We start from the raw sequence: 12,347 nt of genomic DNA, 5'->3' as shown, positions 1-12,347 counted from the left end.
TTAAAATTGTCTATCGTGCATGTAAATCTGATAAGCTATCCAAGCTGACATTAATGTATAAATGATTTCTTAAACTCAGTATGTTGCGCACAATAAAGTGCTTAAATATTGACTGTAATTTAAACTTCTATTCTTCTATAGTTTGTGCACCAGAAAGACACAGATTATATTTATAAGCTGCAATATTTTGTGGTATGTATATGTAATTAAAATTTTATTTAAATGACATAAATTAAAGCAAATTAAAGCTAACAGCACACACAAATACAAATAAATATTACATGCACAGAGAGCTAAAGCTTCCATCAGCCCTGGTTACCAGCTTAGTCTCCTCTGAAGCAGTGAGGCCGTCATGTGAGCCGCACAGACGTGGGTTTGGGCGGGCGAGTGGGCGGCTGGGAGCAAGAGGCAGCCCTGGTTTACAGGTCAAGCCTGCAGCTTTACAAGGGAAATCTCCAGAGCCACTATAAATACCACTGTGAGTTTTAAGGGTGCAGTATATCACACCACTGGTTTTGAAGGACCACAAACCGACCTAGTTTTTTTTGTTGTACTTCCCCCTCCCCCTCTCTCAAATGTACAGTGAGTCTGAAGACAATTAAATGTGAATTTACCCCTTTTACATTTCGAGTGACTGTTAATTGATTGGCTCGACTTCAAAACAAGCCCTCCCTCTGTAACAAAGAGCCCGCCGTTCGCCTCACGCGTCAGATCCATATATCACTTGAGTACCTTAAAGTCTGGGGGTGGTTCAACCATATTCCCCTTTGCTGTAGTTCTGAACAAAGGGCACAAACATGTCAGGAACCATTTCAAGTAAATTGTGAGGATTTTCAATGAGCCCCACCTGCAAGCAAGACATTCATTCAGCTCAAACTGATGTACTATGACTTGAAATGAGGCCTAATGATTTGCTTAAGGAAACGGCTGCATAAAACTTACAGCCCTGTCAAAGTGACACAGCCGTGCAGCATGTGCAGCATAAATCACCCCGTTTCGTTGCTCTCGAGGTGATTGGTTACGCGCTTCATTTTAGATGAATTATTATTCATTCAGTTTTATTTCATTTTATGGTGAGAAAAAGAAAAGGTTGGAGAGCCTCGGGTTGTCATTTGAACACCTGAGCGCCACAGATGTGCAGTCAGAGGACATAAAAGCAGCGATTGCAAATCTCACGTGCAAATCTCATCAGCCAGCGCTAGTTAGCAGCAGACGACGTTAATTGGTTCCAGAAGTGTTGCTCTCATTCACACTAGCTGAGACGGCAAGCGGTGAGCGGAGGCAGAAAGCGGGAGGACAAAAAAAAAAAAAAAAAAAAAGCTGCAAGGGAGGGCAAGTAATGAGAGGTCAGCCGCCTTACAGTTGAGCTGCCAGAGCCAGAAAGGCACGCCAATTTTATGGTCAATTGGGCGACGCATCTGGACTCATAGATCACAGGGCTGCGAAGCTGGACTTAGCACCCAGCTCACACATTTCACACACACAACACAGACCACACAACACACACAATTACAGGCAAACAGGCTAGACACACACAAACCGAAGAAACACGATACATGAGGCATATGCGCATTTAATACCAGAGCTTCACATATTTTTCCTCAATGATTTCATAAAGTAAGGATTTCTAAGTGCTGTACTGTGAAAATCATACCACTGTCATCTTAAGACATATTTTTTTCAGTATTTTCCATAGTTAACAAGCTGGAATTAGGCTCCAAGTATATAATCAGACTGTGATGCTAAATAAAACTAGTTTCAACATGCACAGAGATAGAAAACATACTACCACCAGAGAAAGCAATTAGTAAGTAGCCTTAGAAAAACATGCTCATGCAATGATTCACTGTATACCCAGTCTTTATTCTACACCCTAATAACAGACTAATTAGGTGTTGTTGGTTGGACTTTGTGTTTAGACAGTTTCAATGTTGCATATAATGTATTTTGGACAAAAACTGGTTCTCGTTTTCAAGCTGAACTATGCTTTGATGGAGGGAATTACACATGCGGCCAAACACTATATCAAGTCAAATGAATAAAGGATTTCCACCACATGTAATTATGGTACTTTGAAAAATTATATGAAATCGTTTTTGGAAATTATTCGGAAGGTCACCACATTGAGAATGTGAATATCAAAATGACTGCTGGAAGGTATAAGTTCCATGGGGTATGGGGTATTTAAAAAAACCTAAATAAAAAGGTCACGCGATATGACTGGAAGCTCCAGAACAGCTACTAACCTGAGGTTAGTTTGTTTTGTCAACTGCTGTTTCCATGATCTTTGAACCTCGGCTGCTGAGCCAAAAGAAACATAGTAGTACAAACAGCTACAATTTCCTGATGAATGAGCAAAATCAGACTGCGGATGAACAACATCATGCCGTGTGATGAAAAGCTCACACACACACACGCACACACACACACACACGCACACACACACACACACACACACACACACACACACACACACACACACACACACATACACACACACACGAAAAGAGAACTCAAGGTAAGATTTTAGCCAAATTTAAATTTTTCTCTGTCAACAGCGCTGCTTTTAAACATCCATTTTACCATCATGTTTTAGTGCTACTTTTTTTTTCTTTTAGCAATAAGGCCATCGCATTTTGCTGATCCGGGCACTCGATTAATACATCAGAATTCATTCTTTGTTTTAACTGGTAACCGCCAATATCTGCAGCTGAAAAAACAACTTCACTGTGGCTAATTAATGTTATTTCCAAGACTTGGCCAAACTACAAACTTAAAAATGGGTAAACATGGCCTCTGGGACCAGTGCATGTAGACACGCCATCAAAGATTGTTTAACTCGTGAAAGGGACAACACCTTTGTAAGTAATCTGGACGAATACCTCATTTTGAGACAGGGAAATGGCAGCTAGACAGGTGGCTGTTAATTCAACGGTGCCGCCATTATTGTTGCACAACAACTCAAGATAGTGATGATATCACAAAATCAGTGGATAAAATTAAACTAAATTGTTTAGTGCAATGTGAACCAGTTACAACTTGCATATCAACTAAGAGCAAACATCATTACCAGGATGTATTAACACCATCAAAGGAATGCATAAAGACAGACCATTATTCACTAATAATCAATTCTGCTAAAAGAAAATGCTAAAGAAAGATGTTGCTAAACCAGCAAATGAACAGCCTTTTAAATATGCAATACGTATTTGTAATCATAAATTTAGCAGAAACTGCAGTGACTCTAAAGATCAGGGTGCACAGTAGCACATTTTAACAAAGCAGCTAGTAATAAAGCAATGTGTTACTTTGGAAAACAGCGAGAAGCAGCAGGAATGAGCAGATAAACTGCTAATTAAATATATAAATCCTCCATAGTTCACCTGTCTTATGAATTGTCACATAACTGCATCTGTGCAACTGACTCAGTCCAATTTAGCAGGTCTGATGGGGTTGCCACAGCAACAGAAAAGTATGTGTCATTAGCAGTAGCCAGTTATAAAGCGTGTTGAAGCCGCAGTACGATGACTATTAAATGTTTCTTTCTGAGGCTCAGTTGGTTCCAGTTTGCCGTTTGTTTGTGGAAACAATACGAAGCCCTCAGCATACAGTTTGTGTTGATGTTAAGACCAGAGGAAGTTATGAGCGCTGCAGTGACCGACTCAGCAAAGCATTAGCGACTAATGCACAGTCTGCCTCAGCACACGGCGAGCCTACTCTGTAACTTTAGGTTGGTTGCCCCTTTAAAGCTGAGCTGCAATTTCCTGGCACCACATAGAGTTGATCATGGAATATCTAAAGACTTTTCACAAACTGACTTGTTGCAATGGTGGCATCTGTTAAAAAAATACCACACTCAAATTCAGTGAGCTCCGTAAAATAACCTATTCTCTCACAAATGTTTGCAAAGGCAAACTTCATAGCTAGGTGCTATGAAATCCCCTGAATTCAGAGATTAAGAGATGTGGCCCGATACTTTTGCCTATAGTGTCTGTCGTGGCAGTCCTAGACAAGTTATGTCTAATAATCATAAAAAAAGTGCCAAAAAAGCAAACGAACAGAGTTTTTCCATGAACTGTATGCTTGTTAATATGTGTGTCCTACATTCCAAGTCACCTGCTGTACACCAGCAATAATAGGTACTTAGAATTGCTAAATTGCATTATCATGCTGCATAAGACAAGACTTGCAACTAGCAACATGGATTAAATAATTCTCAAGACAGAGCTCACAGATGTGTTTAAGTGTAAGGGCTTTTTTCTTCCCTGCGCACCTATTTATTATTTATATATTTATTATTTTTAATATAAAATATCAGCCCATCTATTTTTAAAAATGCAGGTTTAAGGTACTTTTGCACTGGCTTCACTTTCCAGATATGAACACCAATTCCATCTTCCATATACGGCACACATATTTGCTTATTATTTAAGTAGAATGAAAAGAAAATCTCAAGTCCTGCTGCCTATTTTAAACTGCACTCCACACATTACAGTTGCACTTACCTCTGTAGGCACTGCCAGTGAAGGTGCAAGGGGCTTCATGTAGTTGTACCTCAGCAATGTCATCATGACGACACAGCGAAATAGCTCCAAGACAGCCGATGATGGCCTGAATATAAGGACACATTAAGCAACAACGCATCACTTAGATGGAATAATTATATTTTAATGTGAGCTAATATCAACTTCCTGTGCTGAACAAATAGAGTTGATGAGGAGAGATTTGATTTGAGATATATAATAATTATAATAATAATAATAATAATAATAATAATAATGGATTGGATTTATATAGCGCTTTACAATGCCACTATTCATTCACTCTCGCATTCACACACTGGTGGAGGCAAGCTACAGTTGTAGCCACAGCTGCCCTGGGGCAGACTGACAGAAGCGAGGCTGCCATATCGCGCCATCGGCCCCTCTGGCCAACACCAGTAGGCGGTAGGGTAAAGTGTCTTGCCCAAGGACACAACGACCAGGACAGGCGACCTTCCGGTTACAGATGCGCTTCCCAACCCATGAGCCACGGTCGCCCCACTTTGAAGTCAGCTCCAGTGTTGTGGTACTTGCGTCGACTGAATTTAATCTTATATTCACTCACAACAAAGCATGTATAGTAGGAGTGTGTCTTTATCCTGTTTCTTTTAGTGAATTTCACAAGCTAAGTATGCAGAGTTTTATTTGGTAACAATGAAGAGAAATGAAATGATTCAATGCAAGGTTCATAGTTTAGTTACTGAAAACATGGGTACATACTACTGACCACCCCACAGTAATATTAATACTAATGTTCAGACCTTTAACTCTGGGCTGGCAAAGACCTATGGCTCCCAGAGATTCTTTGAGAGTTTTTCTTTGATTCGTTCTTGGACCCCAAAAGAGGTTGGACTGTCTAAAAGCAAGCCATTTTCAGAATCATTGAGTTTAAGATGCAAATACATTATTAGGAATTAGCAGCTCAGAGGAGAATAAAGAACAACTGAAGAAATCTAAACAGATAAGTACAATCAACTTGGCATTTTTACTTCAAAGCTAATTTTAACACTCCACATTTTGTATTCCTTCAAATTCAGTCTTTGGATGATTGCCACTCAAAGCTTGAGAACCTCTACCAAAGCCAGAATAGTTCTCAGTCTTGCTTTTCTCTAACCCCCCCCCCCCCCGAGACATTTTTAACTGATTAGTCTAATTTTTAAATCCTCTAAAAGTCTCTTTGAAAATTAATCCATAACGAAATATCTGTACTGTACCTCTGGTCGATGAGGAACCCCAGAGACGTGAGAGTGAGCAGAACGTAGCCAGTCATACCCAGAATAGTTAACTGGGACAGTATCTAGGATTGAGATACATTTGCATACCATGAGAAATGCGGTCAGGAAAAAATACATTAGATTCAAACCCTTAAATCAATATCATGGCCAGTCAAGTTACGATCACAGGAGACCTTACTGGGAGAGCAGTCATAAACCGCAGAGCTGTAATGCCAACCAAAACATGTCTGACCTTCGGAATAAGTGTACTGGCACACACGATATGCTGCCTCTTACTTTACACTGACATGCCTAGTTTACATAGACGCTCTAATCATCCCAGATGGGTCTTGACAGGGGACTTGACCACAGTTGAAGAGACTGTAGTTTGAATCCCCTAAATGGAGCCAAAACAACCAACTTTGGAGGAGAAATCCAATGCAGATTCTCACTGACCTTTCCAAGCTATTTGGAACATACACACAAACAGACTTGCATAAACACAAAGAGTAACGTACGCTCTAATCTGTGTTCTCTAACCTATGGCCTTGGCTAAGGGCAGCCGTTGGAAAGCCATTGTCTCCTGAGGATGCTGTGGGCTGTCAGCTTTGGTTTATATTTCTCTGACACTCAATACAGAGTCTAACAGCCAAATCTCACTGACTGCTCCCATGCTGTAAATACCCAGAGGGCTCGCGCTTGCCAGCACAAAAATCAACCCATCAACAGGATGCAATAAAACTGTATTTCTATACGTTTATCCAAGTCATAACCCATAAGCTGCCATAAGCACAATATTACCAGGAGACTCTTACAGGAACACAGATACAATAATGCTTTCCATGAATCAGACAAGGAAATAATTTGAGCTCAGTCCATCTGTGAAGGACTGACAGTCTAGGGTGACCTTCATTCATAGTTTATTAAGGCAGATTAATCACTGCAATGGAGTTCAAGGGCTATGGATACCATTATTTTTGGTAAGCGTATAATGAGAGGAGAATTGTTTTGATATCAAAGGTTATGTGAACTTTTCTGTGTCTGATAACCCCAGAGGCTCAGCAGACCAGATGTATTTAGTAACCTAATCTTTTTTTCTTGTTGTTGTTTGTCTTTCTATCATCCAGGGGGCATGCAGCTGAGACACTACACTAGAGAGAAATTCCTCCATAAAGCCCTAAGTGTCATCAACTCACATTTCATTTCCAAGAGTTTTTAAAGAAACACTTTGTCATGGTCATTTTTCAAGTGATCAACTGACAACTTGTAGCAATATCAGCAGAGGTCGGAAATGACAGTTAACATCTGGTGGCAGCACTGTAAGGACTGATTGTGTTATGTTGTCTCTTGAGATGAGCAAATTAACTAATTACCCAGGCCATTATTGAGGAAGACTGATCAAACAGGAAAAAACAAGCAAGCCAAAAAAAAACAGTGCCAGTAACATGTAATAATGAATCAGGTATCAGGTAGGTAAACATGATTCCTGTTATACTGAACTATTTTAAGGAGAGTGTGTTTCCAGCAAACCATTAAATGGGATAACAAAATAACACACCTGTTAATGTAAAGTAACAAGGACAGCTCTACAAACGACATCATCCAAAGTGACCACACATCTGAATAAAGTAGTCTCAGCATTTTATATTTTGTAGAACTGATTGCACTCTTACTGTATTAGATTCAAATTGGGGGGGGGGGGGGGGGGGGGGGGTCTGGAGTTATTAAGTCAGTTATTGAGAGCATTGGTAACTATTACATGCACATGCACTCTTATATGCACTCTTCAACTTTACAATCTGCGTTGCAGCTGTTCTGAAATACTTCACAATACCACCATCTGATCGTGGAATATCTAGCAGAGTAGAAATCTCAAAAATTGACTTGTTGCATCAGTGAATCCTATTATATTAGCAAACTAATTCAGTGAGCTCTTTAGAACATTGCTTGTAAAGTCACAGTGCACTTATTGCTTTATTTCATACACCTGTGGCAATGCTATTGAGAACACCTTAATTCAGAGATTACCAGTGAAGCTCAGTACTTTTGCTCAAATAGTGAATATTTTTGTACTTTTGGTAATTTGCAAAAACTTCAAAAGAGTGAAAGCAAAACCTGTGTTTGTGCATGTGTGTGTGTGTGTGTGTGTGTTTCACTTTTGGTCTGCTGGGTAGAAATGCCCAAACATACTTTAAATGAGAAAAAGTTCTGATGGTCAATTTCCCTCACTGCCTCTAATAATAACTGTTTAAAATACGTACATGTAAAGCATACACACTGGCCTGATGATGATGTAATTGAAGAGTAGCTTCACTTGTTTGAAATAGCCATGTTTTCATGGCTTCGAATTAACACAAAGCACATAAATTGTCCGGCAGCGTGTCTTCAATTGTCAAGCTAAATAAGCAGCTAGCGAACATGTGGGTATAAATACATAAGAGTGACATGATTTATTGTTGGGCCAAGGAGCTCACTTTGTTATTTTCCCTCCAAGTCTGATTGCTGCATCCTGAAGGCTATTTGGTTTGGGAAATGGTTGACTCGACACAATTAAGGCGTTTGTGTTCACTGCTGGACCACCAGCTGGTGTTTCGTTCGCCAAAAGGGAGGGGATCCCTCGATGCTGGAGAGGAGGTGTGTGTGAGAGGTGACCACAACTAACAGAGCCCCATGGAGGTAGCGATCGGGGGGGGAAGAAGACAGGGCATTTTATTTAGAGTTTGAAGAGGTTGGGTGTGACAGCTCTTTCTGGCTAACCAAAACTGTGCCTGGGGGAAAAATCCTTCCAAAGATAACTGCTGGGGAGGTTCTTTTCTTTCTTTTTTTTCCTGAAGGAGGAGGAAGGGGGTCTTTTGGCTTGTTGGGTGGAAAATAATAGACAAGGTTGCTTTAAAGGGGAATGCTGATCCGTCATTCTGTCATGATGTTAGACACAGCTAGTCTTTTTCTGCTGGCTAAGTAGAGGACTCTGCTCCATTATGGACCAGCCACAACAAACTGGATAACTGGATGAATCAGTGTTGGAAAACAAACACGTAAACTCAGTCTTAAATTGGGAACTCTGGACCACCTTGTCATACTTTGAGGGATTACAGTAGCCTAAACATATCAATAGTTAGTCTAGACTAAGCTACCCCAGATTTAATCCTATATATCTGACAAATCCAACTAAAAAAAAGGGAATTTAAAGAACTCTATGAAGGGAGCTGAAGTGTCACCCTCCAAATAAAGTTTTATAGCAATCACTTTGTCCAATGTGACAAATACATACCATCTTGTTTTCAAACAAATCATGGTAAGTCTTCAGCACCAAAAGGAAATGTATGACTGCATAAATTTGTACAGGCAGTGACCAGCTGGGATTATGAGGCACTTCCTTTCCGGTAACCTGTGAATGGAAAATAAACATGTTTAATTCCCCGAACCCTGATATTTTTGAACAGTTTCTCACAGCCAACAAGGCTTAAATACTAATTTTACCCTGATGGTAACAGTTTTAATGTCATGCTGTCATTTGAATTCAAAACTAGTACAAAAAAAATCTTCTAAAAACATCATGTATGCTATTATTTCTGACTCAAAAAACAACTGAAGCCATTAACCAGTGACACATTACCCCACATTCACAGAAGCCTGTGAATAGTTAAAATAGTTCAAATGATGATAGAACATGCACCAAGACTATTCACAGGCTTCTTCGTCCACACACACAACAACAACACATGTCTGCTTTATTTATGATTGTGGCATTATCACAATAGTCTAAAAATTTCAGATTGATAATCAATAAATTAATTTTCTCAGATGTTATGTTTACACAAACAAAGTTATAGTCACCCATGCCCAAGCAACCTACCCCTGTACAACTGCATGCTTGGGCATTTGAGGCATGTTCCTTAACATTTGACACACAGGTACTGACAGCAATGCTATGCTAATTTTTAATAACATTAGATGTAGGGTGTTAGGTCAATATAGGTTTTATTATTTGCTACACCTCACGCTAGTTTGCCTTAAAATGATACACATAGCTCCCATTGGAGAAAGAAAAAGACGACTTTAAGGGTACTATGACATGCAACAGAACATAAACAACAACAGACTCTTTTCACTGTTCTGTTGAACAAATAATGAGCTAAGCGGTCCAGTCGTCTCATATTAGGTTAACAGACTGGATTAAAGGAAACCGTCTGCAACCACCAAACTTTCTTCTCTAAATGCATGTCACCATTTTGCAGCATGTTCAGATATGTGCATGAATCATTTCCAGCAAATCATCTGAGTCATGCATGGCAAAATTATTCTCTACCAGTAATAACAGAAACAAAGAAAATGCCATTTGTAGAATGCAATTGCACCCAGTGGCTAACTCTGAGTATAAACACTGCATGCTGGTGGTGAAAAAAAAACAAAAGGGTATGATAAAGATGAGGAAAAGATGCTAAACTTTAATTTAAAAAAAACAAACAAACTTGTAAACCCACCCAATGTGCCTTTCTTCAAAAAGACATTTTCTTACTTTAGTATCCTACTAGTGGAATTTCAGAACTGGTGAAAATTAGCTTGTTGTTTTCCATTTACAAAGTCATCCAGGATTTATTGGGTGCAGCGGTTTCCCTTAAACACTGAGGAATATCTGAGTCCTTCTGTAAGAATTCCCTGAGTCATTTGACCTGTTTTTCCCTTCTGTCCAAGACAATAAGTAATTAAGCCCTGAGGACTTTATGGGAATGAAAAATAACTGGCCAATCAGCAATGCCTGTTTCTCATTCAGGGGGTTTCCCAGGATTTTGAGGAACCAAACCATCACATGTGGGTTCCCCCTCAAAATCCCATCCCCAACCCTGTAGATATTCCAGTCTGCTGCTCTGCTTATTCTCAGAGTTGAAACACGTTGAACCCTTTTTCCTCTTTCACTCCCCTCTTTTTCCTCTTTCCTTCACCAGCAGATATCAAGAAGTAGCCGCCTACATAAAGCCTTTCAAGATATTTCAGTTAAGTTCCAGCTCTGACCATGTTTAGAATTACCCTGCTGGGTTTAAAGAGCCAATTTAATCGTAAAGTCAAAGGGGACTTTTTTTTTTTTGCAGTCTGAAGCATGAGGGAACTAAATATGCGACACCATCAGCGTTATTTCAAAGCTAACCACCGGGGCATTCAGCTGGAGCCTGTATTTCTTTCTGCATACACACAAAGTCACGCACACACATGCACATTTACGCTAAACTGCAAGTGGTTTTATTCACGCAGACTGTGTTTAAAGACAGTGAAACTAAACTTATTGTGTCGCCTCTACAAAGGCTTTGCAGCTTTTATTTGATGTGGCAGTTTCTTGTAAAACTGGCAGAATATACGAGTCCTTCAATAAGGAATGCTCCGAGTCATTTAGGCCTGTGTGTTGTGTCTGTCAAAATGATGGGTAATGAAGCATGAGGGCATTTTGTCCTTAGAAATGATGCAAACCTTTGGATTGTCATTGTGGTCACCCAGCCGACGTTTACCAGGTTTCCAACTTGGACCGTTGAGGAAAGTTGACAGTTTGTTGCTGATAGTTTTGTAGGTTTTGGATTTCTTCCACAAATACATGTAGTAATGCAACTAAAAGGGAAAAAAATACAACCAAATTAGACATTAATACATAATCAAACACTACATTTAACTGATGAATGCTAACAAAGGAACAGCAATAATCCTAGAATGAATGTTTCTATTTTCTTTGGGCAGAACATTGCTCATGCAGTGCTCTGCCAACAGTGATGGCAGCAAAAATAATCATAACATCCACCTGGCATTACATTTTATTGGCCTCTTTCACCTCAACTGGGCAGTTTGTTTAGAGTAGAGTCATAATGTTATGGTTACAAAATGGCCACTCGGCCAGTGAGGGAAACATGAGCTCACACCTCATCTACCAAAGGTGTTTATACCCAGATGGAGGTGAGCTGCTTGACCAATCGCCAACTTGTGGTAGCCACATCAATGATGAAAGATGAGACTAACCTGCACATAGAGGATTTCAAATCTTTTGATGGGGAAAACCAGGCCGTACACGACTTGGTCGGCTTCTTGAGCAAAGGTACCTGGGGATGGTATGAATAGCGGTGTGCAAAACAAAATGATGTGAATAAATGACTCAAACTTCTATTCCTGTTATTTATTCTTAAAACCTGAGGTAATACATTAAGGTTTAAAAGTTTAAGATGTTTAAATATCCAACAAAGAAAACGTGTCACCAGAAAGACAAACATGAAATGAATCACATGTTTCTCTTGTTATTAGCATTTTCTTCATCTTTAAGCTATTTGTCCCTCCACCCAGCTGCTAAATGCTCCACGTTCACCAGCTTTTCATTGATTTTATCTGTTGTTCACTTGACCAAGACAATAAAACTGAAGTGTAAAACGAAAATGAACTAAAAGATGCTAAAACTCTGAGAGGGTTAGTGACAGACAATGGTTAACAAAGGTTAATTCGGCCTCCAGTTTAACAGTGAAAATGCTACTAAGGGAATGTAGAAACGCTCCTTTGAGTCAGTATCCTTTGCATAAACTGACTTTTCTTTGAACATATACCCTAAAAACAATAAGGTACT

The 12,347-nt window shown here is 39.6% G+C and overlaps 1 protein-coding gene across 2 annotated transcripts in view; it reads right to left on the bottom strand.

Moving 5' to 3' along the window:
* Positions 1-12,347, bottom strand: part of agmo (alkylglycerol monooxygenase) — a 49,156-nt gene that overhangs the window by 10,618 nt on the left and 26,191 nt on the right. The window contains exons 8-12 of one of the 2 annotated variants that reach the window (XM_040030690.1): positions 11,756-11,835; positions 11,219-11,353; positions 9,027-9,143; positions 5,756-5,838; positions 4,506-4,611 (exon numbers count right to left, since the gene is read on the bottom strand). In XM_040030690.1, the coding sequence (XP_039886624.1) occupies positions 4,506-4,611; positions 5,756-5,838; positions 9,027-9,143; positions 11,219-11,353; positions 11,756-11,835 (521 nt within the window). The remainder of the gene's footprint in view (positions 1-4,505; positions 4,612-5,755; positions 5,839-9,026; positions 9,144-11,218; positions 11,354-11,755; positions 11,836-12,347) is intronic. The other variant, XM_040030691.1, reaches the window with a different exon arrangement.

Source organism: Simochromis diagramma, unplaced genomic scaffold, assembly GCF_900408965.1.
Source record: "Simochromis diagramma unplaced genomic scaffold, fSimDia1.1 OVJJ01000361.1, whole genome shotgun sequence".
NCBI classification, from domain to species: domain Eukaryota; kingdom Metazoa; phylum Chordata; class Actinopteri; order Cichliformes; family Cichlidae; genus Simochromis; species Simochromis diagramma.
Note: the sequence above shows the minus strand (reverse complement) of the source record. Positions and strands in the feature narration are given on the sequence as shown.